We start from the raw sequence: 19,673 nt of genomic DNA on the forward strand, positions 1-19,673 counted from the left end.
ACCCATCAGGATGATGGATACAAGAATATTTGCAGGCCTCACTTTAACATGGTCACAGCAGCATTGAAGGGAATAGAATAGGTAATGAATACATAGCAACGTAGAAACATGGGTATAGGAGTCGGGAGGGGGGAGCAGAAGGTGGGGGTGGGACAGGGAGGGCGGGGGTGGGACAGGAAGGATGAGAGAGAGAGGGAGGGAGGGCGAGAGGGAGACTCAGAGGGAGGGCGAGACGGAGGGAAACATGGAGGGAGGGAGAGAGAGAGGGGGCGAGAAACACAGGGATGGAGAGGGCGAGGGAGAGAGAGAGAGAGAGAGAGAGAGAGAGAGAGAGAGAGAGAGTGTGAAGGGGTGAGAGGGAGAGAGAGAGAGAGAGAGAGAGAGAGAGAGAGGAGAGGGCGAGAGAGACAGTGTGAAGGAGCAAGAGGGGGCGAGAGAGAGAGAGAAGGAGGGAGAGAGAGCGAGAGAGACAGGGAGGGAGAAAGTGCGAGAGAGAGTGGAGAAGAGAATTGTTACAGAAAGTGAAGATTTAATGTCTATGGAATAGCTTTTCCAATTTCTTGACCGCACTCAGAAAGCAACTTAAAACTGCACAGTTCTGAAGGAGGTGACATTCAATCTCAAACATTAACTAAAGGCAAACCTGCTGGATTTCCAGCACCTCAGGTTTTGTTTTTCAGATTTCCAGCATCTGCAGTATTTTGCTTTAAATTAAACTGCGCAGGATTGTTAAATCAATTGGAATTCTCTAACTGCCTCTGGTGCCAGCAACTAAAAGCCAGTCGGAAGCCATAGGCTAGCAAATATATTTTTAAAAAGTTCCAATCTTAAAAAGAAACAAATTGAAATTTGTGCTTTGCTCTCACCAAAGCAGAAACCTAGTGGCCAGGAGACATCGGCATCGTGAGGTCAAAGGATCTCCTACAGAGTCACAGAGGTGCCATGATGGAATGGGAGCAGGAGGAGATTTTAACCCTACACATTGTCAGGACTGGAGGTTAAATCCTTCTGGAAAAAAACACTCGGGAAGATGGGGTTATTGAGATCACTGTCCCTCACTTTCTCCCAGTGCCGCACCCAAATGGTAAAGGATTGAAGAAATCTTCCAATAAAGTTCTCTTTTTGGCCTCATCAAGTTTTGAAGTAGACTTGTTCTCCCCAATCACCTCTGGGGAGAAGTGGGATTTTTCTCTGTTCTTTCACCTTATCAGTTTTTTAAGATTTTTCAGTAGTGTTTCATTGTTCAGTTGTCTATTGAAACTTCCAGGCAGTGTTTAGATTCCTACTGGAAGTTGGGGGAATGTGGCAATTTATTAAATTCACAGAATGGTAAATGAAAATAATTGCAGCACAGGGGGATTGGGGAGAATCTCAACCAAGAACTTCACTTTCGCATTTCAAGATTCAATTGTCTGGAAAAAGACTGGACAGGGACAAGATGAGAGAATGAGAGAGAGAGAGAGAGAGAGAGAGAGAGAGAGAGAGAGAGAGACAATGAGCGTGAGAGAGTGTGAGTGAGCATGCGAGAGAGAGAACGCATGGGGAGATTGGGCAGGGGTGCAAATGTTGAGGTGGGGGTGTAAGATAGAACAAAAGGATATGATGAGACAGGTAAAAAGAGAGAGAAAGAGATGGGATAAGGGATGGGGGGGAGGAGGGAGAGAGAGATTACAAAAGGCATAGAAATCAGGCTTCAATTGGGCCCTTCTCTCTGAAGGCCAGAGCACATGGCAATGTTTTACCTTAGAGCAAAAAATATTGAAGAATCATTGTACAGCATGGCAGAAGGGAAGGCAATTACTTTACTAAAAACAGAAAGTGCTGATGAAACTCAGTTTGGCAGGTTTGGCAGCACCTGGAGAGATCAAAGTTAATGTTTCAAATCCATTTGGACTCTCCTTCAGCACTCCAGCATCAGACTCGAAACATTAACTCGGTTTCTCTCTTCTTTGACACTGGAGTTTCTTCAGCATTCTCTGCCGTGTTTGTTTCAGATTTCCAGCATTCACAGTATTTTGCCTGTGCTGAAGGCTTTTCTTAACCTTTGGCCTCCCCCTTCCCCTCTGTGCCATCTGCAGCTGGTTTTATTCAAACGTAGTGCTGGATTTCAGAGCTGGGGGAAAGATGAAACAGAATGCATCACAGTTAGAGCCCAGCCTTCCTTTGAATGCTGTTGTAAGCTGGCTCTTTTCCAATTGCCTGCAATCTCCAATCATGGCGCAGGGATGGGGTGAAATCTGACTCTGCTTTTGCTGCTGCACCCCTCTCCCCCCAGCTCCCCAGAGGCAGTCAGTTCAATAGAGCTGCTGGCTTACGATTGGCTGGTAATTCTCAGTCTGTCCATCTTACCCTCCCCTGGGATAGGTCAGCTGCCGTCCAATGAGATGCCATCGATGATGGATATGGGCAGTCTTCTCAAGAGACATCCTGGGGCTCTTACAGAGCTCTCCAGGTGTCAGGCAACTACCCCCCCACCCCCCAGTTAACTACTCCCCAAAAATCACCCCTGTAATTGTGTTCACAACAGGCAAGTCCCCCTCCATTTGGCTATTGCCGAAGATACCCTGGCTAGACACGGTTTCCCACTCCCTGGGGCCTTTACACAGTCTGTCACCAGCATCTGGAATAACAGCTTTAACAGTAATTGCACCCCCTTCAGATTTGTTTTTCCTTCCTCAGTCTTCTCCTCTGCCCCAGCTCGGTGCTGGGGTGGGATTTATAAAGACCAGTTGCTCTCTCAGCTCCCGAAGTCTAAATGGCCATTATTGAAGAGGGAATGTGGTCCTAGTGGGTATTTCTCTACTGGGGATATCTAACCCAAGTCTGTTTTCCTTCCCTGTGCCTGATGGACAAACGGCCAGTTCTGAAACTTGTTGAGTTCCAATTCCATCGTAGCAGGTGCCGAGGACCAATTCCAAAGCACGGGAGGCCATTTGAATATGGAACTAAAACGGTGAAAACAGGGGTGAATCATATCTGATGTGGGACAACTCATTCTAGCCTGATGTCAATGTCAGTCAACTCCTGGGTCTTTCGTAAGAAAGCAAAGCCAAAAAATGAAATCGGCAGTCAAGGAGAATATTGTTGCAAGATGCACATTCATTACTGTCCTCAAGAATACCTCATTCTCGTCCCCAACTCTGCTCCTCACCATCTCTCGCAGATAGGACTATGTTAACTGTCAGTAGCTAAACTTTATTTAGAAATTCTCTCCCTAGTCCCAACCCTAACCTCCCCCCCCACCCAGAAAAAAATAAAGCTGTCACCCAACACCTGTAAAAGTGATTTCTCTTTTTGTGTCTATCTGTAAAGTTAAAGTGCTCATTATGTATAAAACATTAAATCACAGGAACTACAGGGAGCCACCCAATTCCCAATTCACAGTATCCATTGAGTAAAGTCTGGTCAAGTCATAAATTCTACATTCAAATGCATCTATGATAAAACATCGGACATTTCTTGACCAAGCGCCGCTCTCACTGTGTCACCAAGGCAACCAAAATTCCATCATTCCTTCGCCAAATCCTAACACCCCCACCCACCTGCCGCCGCCCCCCCCCCCCCACCTCATCCCACTGCCTTTTCTCACGGTCACTGAAATATTCCCGCAGAAACACCATTACACTCCTGATGTTCCAGGACCATGTTTTTTTTTGGTGTTAGCAGGAGGAGGAGGTGCGTGTTGATGGGGTGCCAGGACATTTAAAACACTACACTTACTCTGAAATCAAACGTTCTCCTTCAATAAAAAGGGATGTTAACGTCTGGAAGATGAATCATGGGAGTTCAGTGGAAGCTGGATCATTTCAAAAGAGTCGTGTTCACCCACCAGCAGAATCATTCCGACGCAACTGAGATCGCCCTTGAGTCTGACCCAGCAAACAAAGAGCCAACTCCCTGTGTCCTCTTTCCTCAATCACTTGTTGAAAGGCGAAAAGAATATTAATGCAGCTCAATCTGCTATTCTTACCAAAATCGACATCTTTTCCTTGCGTCCCTTATTGCCATCAGCTTAAGCACCCCATAATTTTGCCCGGGGGGGGGATCAGTCCCAGAGGACACAGATTGGCACACAACATATCTCCCAGGCATGCCAACGTCAAGGGGCACTGGGTGACCAGAGCAGGGAGCAGTGGCAAAGTGGGCGAAGACAGGGATTCAGGAGAGAGTGTCAAAACTCTCCCCCAAATCCCTTCACCCTGCCAAACACCAAAAAAAAAACAAGATTACAGGTAGCGTAAGGGTGCTGCAGAAATAGTGACTTCTTTTCTGTTTGCATTCTCCCTTCCCTCCTGTTTAGGAACATCCTGTTGTTAAGGAAAGGTTTCGAATTGAGGACGATGCTCACGATGGTCAGCTCAGTCCTGCAGCAGACTCTCCAGCGGACACCTTCTCCAGGACCTCGTTCACAAACTCAGACGTTTGACCTGCCACCGAGCAGCCTGCAACATAAGGCACAAGAGTCAGTGAACAGCCGAGTGAGCATTCCACGCAGGCACTGATTCAGTTCAAAAAAGATCAATTAATTAAAATATGCTGGAGGTGGGTCAGCAGGGTAGGCAGCATCTGCAGAGAAAGGGTGGGGGAGAACAGAGGGAGAAAGTGAGGGACGCGGGGAGAGAGACAGGGGGTGAGACAGAAGAGGGGGGAAGAGAGATAGAAGGGGAAAGGGAAAGGGGGGGGGGGGGGAGAGAGAGAGAGAGAGAGAGAGAGAGAGAGAGAGAGAGAGAGAGAGAGAGAGAGAGAGAGAGAGAGAGAGAGAGAGAGAGAGAGAGAGAGAGAGAGAGAGAGAGAGAGAGGTGGGCAGGGTTGAAGAGAGAGAAAAACAAGTGTTAAAACTGGAAATAACAAAATGCTGGAAATCACAGCAGGTCAGGCAGTGTCTGGTGAAAGAGCAAGCTAACGTTTCTAGTCTGGGTGACTCTGAGCACCGTGACCAAACGTGGCTATCAGAATGTGATCCTGGGCTGACAACTTTCTGTTGATGGCAGTGGAGAGTAATATAACGTAGAGGGTGAAGTCACCATAGTCCTACTGGAGCACAGCGTTGCTCTCTCATTAACTGGAAGGTCACCATGTCTCAGGCGAGGGGAGAGATTGGGGAGAGTATTTCACGGTAACCTCAGCCTGTGCAGAAATTGAACCCACACTGTTAGCATCACCCTCCATTTCAAACTAGGCATCCAGCCAACTGAGCTGATGTAATATTGGAGCAGTGAGTTAGCTTCTTTGGAGATACTTTAACACTTCAGGTCATTCATGATTTCATTAGATCCTTCTTTCTTTAAAATTGAATTCTTTGCTCATTTTGACTTCAAATGAAAATAAGATGGATGCTTGAAGGCAATTAACCTGCAATGTACCAGCGATAGATCAGGGACTGGGATAGACTGGCTTATTTTACAGACAGCCAACAAGATGGTTCCTCCTCAAGGCAGATTTGATAGAAAAGTGCAAATCATAAAGGGTTTCCACAGAATGAATCAAGAGAAACTGTTTCCCAAAAGGTTACAACCCAAAGGACACAGACTGAAGGTGATCAGTGAAAGAATCAGGAACGACATCAGGATACGAACAGGCAATGAGATGTCTGTCAGGTATAATGGGAGTCAGATGCAGGAGAGTGGGTGAGTCAGACTAACTTGTTTGCTCTTCGAAAGAGCTATGGAGGACTTGGTGGGCTGAATGATCCCCTAATATGCTGTGCTTTCCTATACTTACCTAAGAAAGGATATGATTGTCATAGGGGGAGTACAGTAAAGGTTCACAAGATTGATTCCTGGGATGGCAATTTGTCAAATACTGTGTGTTGACTCGGCCTCTATACACTGGAGCTTAGCATAATGGGTGGGATCTCATTGAAACATTTACAATTGTAACTGGGCTGGATGGATTGGACACAGAAATGATGATCTCCCCAGCTGAGGGGATCAGAACATAGGAGTCACAATCTCAGTATATGCAATATGCCATTTGGAGACTGAGATAAAGGGACATTTCTTCACTCAGAGGGGGGTGAAGTGGGGGAAATGCTCTACTATAGAAAGCACTGGAAGCCAAGTTATAAAATGTGCTTCAGAAAAATCTAGATAGATTTGTGGAGACTAAAAGCTGTTGGGTACAAGAATAGTAGAAGAGTATAGCATTGAGATAGAGGATCAGCCATGATCATACTGGAGTTGGCTTGATGGGCTGAATGGCTTGCTCCTGTTCTCAGGCTGTGGGTTCACGAACAGAGTAAGCTAGTTACCAAGTGCACAGACAGGGAGTGCTAAAATTTCTGCATGCACACGATCACATCAGCTTTTTTTTTCCCAAGGAAGGAGCATTTAGACATTTATGTTGCAGTTACAACATGCAGAGGCAGGCTACATGATCTCCAGCATTTGTCATTTTCAGTACAGATTCCGGCATCTGCAGGAATTTGCTCCTAGCAGGCAATGTGAAGCTGACACTGATCACAGTGCAGTGCTCCAGGGATGAGAGCAGGGTACTTATAGATTGAACAAGCAATGTTCTGCACAGTTAACATCCCTGTTTTAAAACATATAAAACATATGAGAGGTAGGCAGGGTGGAACTGAAGTTACATTTGGAGGATTTGGGGAGGAGTTGATGCACTGGCAGCAAATCACCCCAACACAGAGCAGAATTTGCGCAACAGAGTTAGCAAAGATTAAAAAAAAAGCTTAGTACAATTATGATTATTTTAACAGTACATATAAAGGTACAGTACAGTAGTGATTATGTACTTGGAGTAACAAACCAAAGGACTGGACAAATAATGGAGACAACATGAGTTCAAATCCTATCGCAGCAGAAAGAATTTAAAAAAGACTATAGTAATGAAAATAAAATGAAAATTAGGTCTCATTATGAAGTGGCCAGCTTTTGAGAAGTGCACATATCACCCAGTCCCAAACTGGCAGCATAAACAACTCCGGTCTCACAGTAGGACAACTGACTCTGAAATGCTCTCTGACAGAAACATTCAAATCCCTTGGCTGTATCAAATGTTGCAGTTTAATAAAGCAATTCACAACCTTTCATTGGCCCAACTAGGGATCTGCAATAAATATCCTGTCAACCATCAGCCACAATCTTATTGAAAGATGGAGCAGGGTCAAGGGCTGAATGGTCTAAGAACTTCATGTTGCAGTTGTATAAGACTCTGGTGCGGCCGCATCTGGAGTATTGTGTGCAGTTTTGGTCGCCATACTATAGAAAGGATGTGGAGGCATTGGAACGGGTGCAGAGGAGGTTTACCAGGATGTTGCCTGGTATGGTAGGAAGATCGTATGAGGAAAGGCTGAGCACTTGGGGCTGTTTTCATTGGAGAAAAGAAGGTTTAGGGGTGACTTGATAGAGGTGTACAAGATGATTAGGGGTTTAGATAGGGTTGACCATGAGAACCTTTTTCCACGTATGGAGTCAGCCATTACGAGGGGGCATAGCTTTAAATTAAGGGGTGATAGGTATAGGACAGATGTTAGGGGTAGATTCTTTACTCAGCGATTCGTGAGTTCATGGAATGCCCTGCCAGTAGCAGTGGTGGACTCTCCCTCTTTATGGGCATTTAAACGGGCATTGGATAGGCATATGGAGGATGGTGGGCTAGTATCGGCGCAACATCGAGGGCCGAAGGGCCTGTACTGCGCTGTATTGTTCTATGTTCTATGTTCTATGACTGCACAGGTCATATTGAAGATCTAAATACTTTCAAACTGCTTTCAATTTTTCATTCATGCGCAAGGCCAGCATTTATTGCTCATCCTAATTGCTTTCCAGAAGGTGGTCGTGAGCTGTCTTTTTGAATATGACTGGGTGGTTTCCTCAACCATTGCTGAGGGCAGTTAAAGAGTTAACCACATTACTTTGGTCTGGAGCCATATGCAGACCAGACCAGCCAAGGACAGCAGACTTCCTTCCCAAAGGAATTTTTTTTTCTCCATTCTTCCGAGGGATATAGGCATCGCCATTTATTACAAGTCACTACCTTCCCTTGAACTGATTGGCTTACTAGGCCATTTCAAAGGGCAATTAAGAGTCAACCCAGATGGGTTTTCACAACCAACCCTTAGTTTCACTGTTGTCTTTATTGATATTGATTTTTAAATGATACATTTATTTAATTAATCTGGATTCTCCATAACTGGTAAAATATCAGCCTGTGGCCCGGGCTTTACACGACTAGCTCAGCAACACACCTATTCAATGCTCCAACACGAAGGTTTCTCCCAGACTGCACCACAAGTTCCTGGTCCAAATTCCTATCCATTCCCTCATGCTGAGGAGCTTGCATTGTAAAAGGCCAGTCCGGGACAACATCAGGCTTAGTCCCAAGGCTCTCCAAACTCCATTGACCTAATGATGATAGCACATCAGTGACTGAACATGGAGGATCTGGCAGTCTGGTGCTGTAATTGAGTATGAGTTAGCATAGTCAGCACAGGAGAGAGAGAAGTTAATGCAAGGTAGCTAGACAATGACACCAGATTCTGATCAGTCATTCAAGAGAAAGTTGTTCAGTTAGAACGTCCTGACAAAATCCTCACATCTTTAAAATGAAAGGAGGATCATCCCCTTTATACTAAGTCAAAAGGATACTTCTGAATTCCATGCTAAAGCTAATTGCCAGGGCTGCTTTGAAATGCTGCATTTTTCATTATTAAGTATTAATTACATGCTCCTCCCCTCAAATGATCATCCCTCTTTATGTGGAGGAAGTTAGAAGGTTAAAGCTGTAACGCAGAGATTGTGATTAACCACCCAGCCTATAACCAGCCCAAGAAACAGCTCAAACATCAGCTGTCAGGGCTGACTTAGAGTCCTAGAGATGTACAGCACAGAAACAGACTCTTCGGTCCAATTCGTCCATGCCGAACAGATATCCCAACCCAATCTAGTCCCATTTGCCAGTTTTGGCCCATATCCCTCTAAACCCTTCCTATTCACATACTCATCCAGATGCCTCTTAAATGCTGTAATTGTACCACTTCCTCTGGCAACTCATTCCGTACACACACCACCCTCTGAGGGAAAACGTTGCTCCTCAGGTCCCTTTTATATCCTTCCCCTCTCACCCTCAACCTTTGCCCTCTAGTTTTGGACTCCCTCACCCCAGGGAAAAGGCCTTGTCCATTTCCTCTATCCATGCCCCTCATGATTTTATAAACCTCTATAAGCCTCAGACATTCCAGGGAAAACAACCCCAGCCTGTTCAGCCCCTCCCTATAACTCAAACCCTCCTAGTAAATCTTTTCTGAACTCTTTCAAGTTTCACAACATGCTTCCTATAGCAGGGTGACCAGAATAGAATGTAGTATTCTAAAACTGGCTTAACTGACTTGTCAATCAGATACTGGAACCTTCTATTGCAACTTCTGCTCTAGATCAAGGCAAAGAAAGTTGTGACTGAGGACTGAGTGGGAGGAGCTTCCTTGCTGTCCTTCCTTTCTGGTACCTTTGATTTCTAAGATCTTTCTGGTTCAAAGCCATTATACATTTTTTATATCTGGTTACAAACTACTGAACTGTGAAATTCCCCAGTAACTGATCCAAGCACAGCTCAACATTCTTTCCTGGAGCATCCGCAAGACAAAGAAACTGTTAACAGAAGTGTTCAATCACAAGATGAACTGCTGATTGCCAGCTGCTCTCTGAAATGTAGGAACACATGACATAGGAACAGAAGCAGTTATTCCTAAAACAGATCATGGTGGACTAGCTAAATAAACACCACTTCCTTCCCTATCTCATTATCCCTTAATGTCATTCACAACCATAAACCTACTGAAATTTGTCTTGATCATACTCAATGAGTGAATCTCCACAGCCCTTGGAGGAAGAGAATGCCAATGACTCACTGCTTTCTCAGTGTAGGAATTCCTCCTCAAGGTAAAAACAATGACTGCAGATGCTGAAAATCAAATACTGGATTAGTGGTGCTGGAAGAGCACAGCAGTTCAGGCAGCATCCAACGAGCAGCGAAATCAACGTTTCGGGCAAAAGCCCTTCATCAGGTCAAGCTACAGCAGCCTACCCATTAACCGGAGATTCTTCCCCTGTTTCTTGATTCACCAGTCGGGAAACAAATATATCCGTATCTACCCTGTTCACGCCCTGCAAGAACGTCATAGGTTTCAGTGAGATCATCTCTCATTCTTCAACCTTCTAGAGAATATAGCATCAATTTCCTCAAGGTGTTCTGACAAGACGATCCCAGGGATTAGCTTGATGAACCTCCATTGCACTCCCTTTATGACAAATACATCCTCCCTTAGATTAGGGGACCAGAGTGGCACACCATAATCCAGGCTTGGTCTCAGCCAGGCTCTGTACAACCACAGCAAAATATCTTTACTCCTGCATTCCAATCCTCTTATGATGAAAGTCAACATATCATTTCTCTTAGGCAAAAGTGGGTACTGCAGATGCTGGAGATCAGATTCAAGATTAGAGTGGCGCTGGAAAAGCACAGCAGGTCATGCAGCATCCGAGGAGCAGGAGAATCGATGTTTTGGGCCAAAGCCCTTCATCAGGAATATCATTTCTCTTCCTAACTGTAATTGCATGCAGCATGTAGATTTTGAACAATTGTGGCCCAAGCTCTGATCCTTGCAGCTGTACCAACTGCCTGCTACCTGAGCATGACCAGCTCATTCTCACTCTCCATTAGCTGTCTGTTCACTAACACTCAATCAATGTTACCAACTGAGTTGAGGATAATCAGATTATCCGATCAGCCATGATCCTACTGAAAGGCAGGAAAGACTCAATGGGCTGAAAGGCTTCCTTTAGCTCCCAAACCTTATCATCATACTCCCAATTTCACAGGCTCTGACTTGTTGTTTTATCCAGTCTCCTTTGTGGGTCCTTAATGAGAGCCTTCTCAAATGTCAAATACACCACACCCACTGTTCTCCTGTAAGTGACAAACAGGTCTGTCAAACACAATCTCCCCTTTCACAAATCCATATTGAATCTGCCCAAGCATTCAAGCGTTGAGTAATCACATCCTTTAGAAAATTTCCTCTGACTGACATCAAACTAACAGGTCTGTCAGCTCCCTTTCTATGCCCATGTTTGACACCAGTGCCAACACAACCTGTACCACCATCACCTTGGCATGCCAAACACCCTTTCTTTAATAGTGTCGTTACATTTACTAATCCCCAAGCCTGTGAATTTTGAAAGATGACCAACATTGCATCCACCATCTCTACAGCCACCCTCTTTAACACTCTATGATGGAGTTTTGGGCCACTTTCTGAAACTATGTAATCCACGAGATTCTCTTTCTAGCCATTTGATGATCTGGGTGGCTTGTGAGGCCATGTCACAGGACAGCTCACAGCTGGTATGGTTCTGGAGCCATATTGAAGATAAAAGGCTTCCTCAGTAAGTGAACAGTTTGAGTTTTTAATGTCAACCCAATCAGTTCAGTAATGAGCAAAAAGCTTTCATTACTGTAGCATTTTTCACAACCCTGGGCTTTCTCAAAGCACTTCGGAGCTAATGTGGTTCTTTTGAAGTGTCACTATTTTAATGGAGGAAACCAATTTGCACATAGCAACTCTCACAAATGTGAGAGTTAACCTGTGTATTTCCAAGGGTGATTAAAAAACCCTTCAGTCTTGTGACTACTGGATTTCATATGTTTACCCAACAGAGCCCCATAAGGAGATATGTAGCCAGGTGCCCAGGAGGAGTCAATGAGTTTCTGAAAGGAAGGAAGAGAGGTGGCATGTTTCAGGGGCAGACATCCAGGATTGAGGGCCTTGGAAGCTGAGGATGTCTTCATTAACAGGAATTTGGGGATGTGAATGAGGCCATATGGAAGGAGTGTAGACACATCTGGACAGTTCACCCTGGGCACTCCCGCGGCCATAGTTAGCAGAACCCTCACTCAAACTCTCTCCCATAAACCCTCTGCTTTGACAGTGTGCACTTTCACTCTTTTCTATGTAAAGCACCTTTTATACTCTTTGCCTGATCAATGTTCAAACTCTCTCTCTCTTATTTACCCTTCTTACACAGACTCTTACTGGATTCTGTTATTGTAACAATGGCTGATAATTTGCCTTTGACAAAGTCAGTACAGGTCTAAAAGACCTGATCAGGAGAGGAGGCAGGAGAGAAAGGGAAGACAAAAGGGGAGAGAGAGAGAGAGAGAGAGAGAGAGACAGACAGACACAGACAGAGAGGGACAGCCAGACAGAAGGAAAAAAATGGGGAGGAAAAATTGAATTGGAGAAATGGTGAAAAGCAAGCAGAGAGCAGTGTAATTAGACGAAATAACCCAGTGAGTTTTCAAAGTTTCAGTGTAATTAATATTTTTCAAGTGCTTTGGAATGTTGGCTGTGAAGTCTCTTGTGGGTTTTAGGGGGAAAAATAGAATCCAAATTAGGGAGTGGAGAGACCAGCAACCGCAAGATGGATTATGTTAATCAGTGACATCATCACCAAAGGTCCAGCACTTTCCTAACGTAGATTGAGCCCGAGAACAAAATGTCCCCTTGGGGCAAGATCAAGCAACATACAGGATGATCCATGGTTCCGGTCTGTGTGCATGTGGGTGTGACAGTTATCTGATGTACCGAATGGTTGAATGCCTATAGCATTATTCATATCTGCCTGAGACCGTGGAGTAGGCTCACTGATACAGTCATACCGTGCAGAAAAGGCCCTTCAATCCATCCAGTCTGTGCCGATTTATCTACCCTGATCTCATTTGGCCTATTGACTTAAATGTTATGACACTTCAAGTGCTCATAAGTTCTAAAGAGATTTCCTCCCAACTACCCTCCCAGGCAGTGCATTCCAGATTCACATAAAATGTGTGAAAATATTTTCCTCAAAACCCCTCTAAACCTCCCGCTTTTCACTTCAAAATGATAGCAAAGGGAACAGCTGTTTTCTATCCACCCTGACCATGCCCCTCATAATCTCACACACCTCCAGGGGTTCCCCTCTCAACTTTCTCTGCTCCAAAGAAAACAGCCCGAGCTTATCCAGCCTCTTTTCATCGCTAAACTGCTCCCCCCCAGGCACCATCCAGGTGATTCTCCTCTGCACCCCCTCCTGTGCAATTACAATTAGGGGTGGCACGGTGGCACAGTGGTTAGCACTGCTGCCTCACAGCGCCAGAGACCTGGGTTCAATTCCCACCTCAGGTGACTGTCTGTGTGGAGTTTGCACATTCTCCCCGTGTCTGCGTGGGTTTCCTCCAGGTGCTCCGGTTTCGTCCCACAGTCCAAAGATGTGCAGGTCAGGTGAATTGGCCATGCTAAATTGCCTGTAGTGTTAGGTAAGGGGTAAATGTAGGGGTATGGGTGGGTTGCGCTTCAGCGGGTCGGTGTGGACTTGTTGGGCCGAAGGGCCTGTTTCCACACTGTAAGTAATCTAAGTAATCTAATCTAATCTACATCCTTCCGTTAGCGTGGTGGCCAGAACTGCCCACAGTACTCCAACTATAACCACTTAACCACAGCCTTGAGCTACTAGGACATGGTAATCTTCCCAAGATGATAGCAGGAGAAAGTGAGGACTGCAGATGCTGGAGTACCAGAGTTGAAAAATGTGGTGCTGGAAAAACACAGCAGGGCAGACAGCATCCGAGGAGCAGGAGAATCGACGTTTCGGGCATAAGCCCTTCTTCAGGAATGAGTTTTTTGTATTTACTTTCTTTGATGTTCGATATGGCTAGGAAAAAACGTTTGTTCAGTGTATGAATCCTTCCGAGGATGAAGATCAGCAAAGAACAGCCAAGATGATAGCAGCCAGCAAGAAGTGGGGCCGAGGGGGCCTTTATGACACCTCTATTGCTCACCGTTGATATTACTAACATTTACAGCATCGACTCCTGACCTTAATGTACACCTTTTGTAAGATGTCAGATTCCTCTTGTAAAGGGGAGGGAGGATTTAGGAGCACGAACAGGCCATTCAGCCCCTTGCGTTTGTACTGCCATTCAAGACGATCATGGCTGTTGTGGTTTCAACTCCACAGGGTCACAATTGGCAGGTGTAGGAGTTGTCCATTCTGCTCATCATGCCTGCACCGGTTCTATCCCCTAGTGCCAAATCCCTTGCCTTTTCCTCCAATCCCTGCACACCATTTCTATCCAAATAATCATCCAAACCCTCTCTTGAATGCCTCAATCGAACCTGCCCCCAACACATTTCCAATCTCTGCATTCCAAATCCTAACCACTCGCTGTGTGAGAACCTCTTTTCTTTTCTTATATCACCCTTGCTTTATTGGCAAATCACTTTAAATCTATGGCCTTATCATCTTGTCCCATTTGCAAGCTGGAACAGCTTTGTCCCATCTACTCAATCCAATCAGGATTTTAAAAGCCTTGAAGAAATCTCCTCTTTGCCTTCTGCCATCTAAGGAGAACAGTCTTCAATCTATCCTCATCATTGAAGATCCTCACTCCTCTATCCTCATAACTGAAAAATCTGAATCCACTTGCTTATCAGACCCTTCTTCAATCTTCCATTCCACTTGCAATCTCTAGGTTCCTGGGCCTCCCCCATTAGTGCTTCTAGATTTATTTTGATCTTCTTTCCAATTCCTTCCAACTGTGGCAGTTCTTTTTTGACCTTGCGTTTCTCAATTATGAAAGAAATGCTAAACACACTACAGTTTGTTTTGTTTTGAAATGGGTGAGTCAGAGGAGGAGATTTCAACATCAGAATGTTTCCAAAGTATTAGCAGTGGAGAGACAGGTCATTCAGCCCAATGGTCCATGCTGGTGGTTAGACCCCACACAAGTCTTCTTCCATTCTTCCATGCCTTGTCCAATCAGGATTTGCTTCATTTCCTTTCTCCCTCATCGGTTTATCTGTCTCCCCCTAAAATACATCTGTACCTTAACACCTTGTGATGGGCATGTCCACATTCTAACCAATCCTATCGGTAGCCAAAGTGAGGAAGTCTTACCCAATTTCTGCAAGATGTTGATAAGGCCATGATGTAAGAACGGGATTTTAATAATCTCAATGACTCCAACTTTTGACAAGGTTCCAACAATTGGAAAGGAGCCACAAAACACGGATGGGCAGGAATTATCATGGAGATCACAGTGGAACGGATGGGAGAGAGGTGGAAGTGAATGAGGGATCAATGATAATCAAGGGGAGCCACAGGAAAATGGGGGATGCACCTTGGGGAAGACAAGAGAAATAGAACAAACAGGAACAGGCAGGTGAGTCTGCATAGAAACAGGAGTGGGACAAGGGGCACCAAAGCTGAAAAGAGTGAGTCACAACGCAGAGACTGAAAGGAAGTTGCAAAAACACTACGCGATAGAGAAATAGGAAAGGTCATGAGAAGGAGACAACATAGTCAAGAAAATCAATTCTACAAAGGAAAGGCCTGATGTTGACAACGACACTGTGGGGTGCTGAGGCTTGGGTGGTAGAAACAGCGTCCCAATTGGATAATGCCAAACCTCACAAGGGGCTAAAAGAACCAGACCAAAGGAAGAAAGGAATTTCTTTACAATTTCAGAATGATCCTGGAATTCAGGAGGTTAAGATAAGAAACCAGGCCACATAAACAACCTTATCAATGATCAAGCAGTGATCGAATGGAGTCTGTTAAAATACCTCCTTCCCTTGGTCCAGAAATCAAGCAGAAGGACTAATCATTTAACACTAACACCATGTTATTTAGCAGTTAAATCAGAAAATGTTTCTTTATACACAAGGATTCTACAATTCAGTGCTCTGTGGGTGCTAAAACAATGAACAACACGGGGTTGGGGGGGGGGGGGGTGAGGGGGGAATGATTAAAAAGGCCATTTGGCCCCCTTGAGCCTGTTCAACTTGATCACAGTTGATCTCCTACCTCACTGTTATTTTCCCCACACTCTTTTCCCATCTTTAATATGCAACTATCTGAACTTCAACATCTAGAAATCTATCAATTTGCAGGCATTTCAAGAGGAGATCGATTTTCTTGTTAAGTACTGTACTGGTATGGAGGGATATGCAGCTAAAACAAGGTAAACTTGCAGGTTGAGTCAGTAGTTTGGAAGGCAAGTGTAATGTTAGCATTTATTTTGAGAGGACTTGAATATAAAAGCAGTGATGTACTTCTGAGCCTCTAGAAGGCTCTGGTCAGACCATATTTGGAATATTTTGCACAGTTTTGGGCCCGATATCTCAGGAAAGATGTACTGATCCTGGAACGGATTCAGAGGAGGTTCACAAGAATGGTCACAGGAATGAAAAGCTTAACGTATGAGGAACGTTTGAGGACTCTGGGATTATACTCGATGGAGTTTAGAAGGTTGAGAGGGATCTGATTAAAACATACAGAATACTGAACGGCCTGGACAGAATGGACATTGGGACGATGTTTCCATTGGTAGGAGAGACTAGGTCCTGAGAGCACAGCCTTAGAGTAAAGAGAGGACCTTTTAGAATGGAGATAAGGAGAAACTTCTTCAGCCAGAGAGTGGGGAATCTATGGAATTCACTGGCACAGAAGGCTATGGAGGCCAGGTCATTGAGTATAAACAGGTTCTGGATTGTCAAAAGAATCAAGGGTGATGGGGAGAAAGGAGGAGAATAGGATTGAGAAATATATCAGCCATGACTGAATGGTGGAGCAGACTTGATGGGCTGAATGGCCTAATGTCTGGTACAGTAAACAGGAGTGTAGGTACAGATCAAGTGTAATCTGATGGCATAGTGGAGCAGGAGAGAAGGGCTGAATAGGGCATATTCCACCCTTTATTTTCAGAGAAAAATACAAATTGATCCCATTCCAGAGACTGAGATGAGCTAAGAATGCTGGAGCAGCTTTGAATAGCTGCTTCAATATAATAGACAACAAGTGAAGAATTGTCCAATAACTCCAGGGTCATCTTGCTGTGGAGGTGATATTGCATTATAACCATATCAGCATTCCACATGCTTAGAAAGATAGTCTGGTTAATTAGTGTGAGAATTAGCCTGCAGCTGGTCATCCTGGGAATTTGAAGAATCCCATGCAGCCACTTGGAGAACAAGTTAATTTAAAAAGGGCCACATTCTGCTTCTGTTTAAGAGACTCATTTAACTCAACAAACTTAAAGTTCTGATGAGTTTAACTCTGGTTTAATTTATAGGGAATACTTCAAAAGACTCAAGATGGTGGCAGAGTAGGGTTCCTGAGCCAGAGCTCAGCTGCTCCGACCATTTATGTTCCACATTTTCCTCTTTTCCTTCCATCCTCGATGGCAATGAGTTGAGCCAGCACGGACCTGAATTGGAGCCCAGCGCGGACTTGTCTGATTTTACTTTTTTTCTGACTTTAACCTCACTTTGTTTCTGTGAAGAGTACCCGGCAGCTTCAGTGGTGGCTGCACTGTCAAGACCAGCCCCAGGACAGTCTCACAGCGATTATGTCATTGGCAGAGGCAAGATGGTGCCGAAGAATGGAGACATGGTTCTGTGGCAGTGAGGGGACTTGTGCTGGTGACGGTCTCAGTCTCGGAGTGGAAGAGCCCAGATCCAGGCTAAATACTTAAGAAGGCCTGTCATGCTAAACTTATAACCTTCTTTCTTTTCTACTTTATACCTAAGCTTTTGTAGCTTTGTCACTAAGCTGGTTCTGCAGATTGGTTAAAAATTCCGCAACACCAGGTTATAGTCCAACAGGTTTAATTGAAAGCACTTGCTTTTGAGGCACTGCTCACTCATCAGGTGGTTGTGAAGGATCTGATGAAGGAGTGGGGTTTCCAATGAAACCTTTTGGACTATAACCTGGTGTTGTGGGATTTTTAACTTTGTACACCCCAGTCCAACATTGGCACCTCCAGTCATGATTTGGAGATTGGTGACTTTGTACACTTTTCACTGTATTCCTATATTCCTGTACTCGAGCACACGTGATAATAAAACCTAATTTTAAATCTAATTTTTAGGTACCTTACAATATGAAACATATACAGCAGCCAAATGCAGCAATTAGATTAGATTAGATTAGATTCCCTGCGGTATGGAAACAGGCCCTTCGGTCCAACAAGTCCACTTCGACCCTCCAAAGAGTAACTCACCCAGACGCATTCCCCTATACTATACTTACCCCTGACTAATGCACCTAACACTACGGGGCAATTTAGCATGGCCGATTCACCTGATCTGCACATCTTTGAACTGTGGGAGGAAACCAGAGTGCCCAGAGGAAACCCACGCAGACACGGGGAGAATGTACAAACTCCACACAGTCACCCGAGGCTGGAATTGAACCCGGGCCCCTGGCACTGTGAGGCAGCAGTGCTAACCACTGAGCCAACGTGCCGCCCTTAAATTAATTAGATACAAGGTAAAGTCACCACAGTCCCACTGAGGCGGGTAAGAGAGACAGCGGACAAGAGTGAGAGAGATGGCCAGCCGACTGAGAGCAATTTTAACCTGAGGATCGCCATGCCTAAGGTGAGCAAAGAGGTTGAGAAAGTGTAACCTCTATGGTAACCTTTGCTGGTGAAAGAATTGAACCTGTACTCAGTGTCACTCTGCATTACAGACCAGCCAACTGAGCTAACCGACCCCCTTAATTAGGTACAGGTTAGAGTTAGATACTGTTCTTAGGGCTGATAGGATGGCGAGAGAGTGGAAAATGGGTGTTGAGTTGGAAGATCAGCCATATTGAATGGTATAGCAGGCTTGAAGGACTGAATGGCCTAATCCTTCTCAGATTTCCTATGTTTAATGCAGTCCATATCGAGTAAACTAATGGAAACTCTGCTGGTGCAATAAACTGATTAGTTTGCCAATCTAGCCACTGAGCCCAATTTTTAGCACCCCAACTACAAGAAACAACAACAACTTTAGCAGGGTGCAAGTTTCACCTGGCATTCCAAATGAATCTGAGTAAGTTAGCCGTATTATTTAATACAAACATTACTCCACTGGAGTTAACATGGGTAGCTATTTAAAAAGTAAACTGTGCTCTCGTGGGGGGAGCTGCAAGTCCAAAGCTGTTCCGAAGCAGCATTGACTGGAGGCCAACAATTCTCATCATTTTCTCGCTGCCCTTGAAGAGGTCGAGCAGTGACAGCGAGACGGTTTCTGGTTGGTAAATAGGGGTGAGAGGGGGCGGGTAGACAACAACCAATCGTTGCTAATGTTTGCAGAAACTGCCCTGGTAACAAAAATTGCCTTTTACTGTAAATGCAGGCAGAACTTTCCTGAAGTCATTAACCTTTAACTGAACTCCATGTTACTGTAATTAGAGTTTGATTGCCCCCAACCCCCACCCCATAACAGTCAATAAGCAGTGTACGTGCCTATTAAGGATGTGAAGGCATCGGAAAGGGTTCACAAACATTACATTAACAAGAACTGTGCAGAGGCTGGAGAAGTTCATTTGTGTGGTACCGCATTTCTCCTTAAGGAAAAGGAGGCTGAGAGGAAATGCAACAGAGGTGTACAAAATCACGAGGGGTCTGGACAGAACTGTGACGGAAGGATCTAGAACCAGAGACTGAGTCAAGGTGATTGTTTAAAAAGAGCCAGAGACAATTCGGAGCAAACTTTTTTTTTACGCAGCAAAGGTTTGGATCTGAAATGCGTCGCTTGGAAGCTGGATGGAGGCAGCTTCAAATACAGCTTTCAAAAGGAAACTGGACAATTACCTAAAGGCAAGAAGAAAATTGTAGAGCCGTGGGGAAAA

At 44.8% G+C, this 19,673-nt stretch overlaps 1 protein-coding gene across 5 annotated transcripts in view; it reads right to left on the reverse strand.

The window, feature by feature from the left end:
- Positions 1-3,568: 3,568 nt before the first annotated feature.
- Positions 3,569-19,673, reverse strand: part of LOC140463330 (CREB3 regulatory factor-like) — a 158,441-nt gene continuing 142,336 nt past the window's right edge. For all 5 annotated transcript variants that reach the window (XM_072557133.1, XM_072557130.1, XM_072557134.1 and 2 more), the window contains one exon: positions 3,569-4,442. In XM_072557133.1, coding sequence (XP_072413234.1) covers positions 4,354-4,442 — 89 coding nt within the window. In that variant the 3' untranslated portion in view covers positions 3,569-4,353. The remainder of the gene's footprint in view (positions 4,443-19,673) is intronic.

This window comes from Chiloscyllium punctatum, chromosome 38 (genome assembly GCF_047496795.1).
Source record: "Chiloscyllium punctatum isolate Juve2018m chromosome 38, sChiPun1.3, whole genome shotgun sequence".
NCBI classification, from domain to species: Eukaryota; Metazoa; Chordata; class Chondrichthyes; order Orectolobiformes; family Hemiscylliidae; genus Chiloscyllium; species Chiloscyllium punctatum.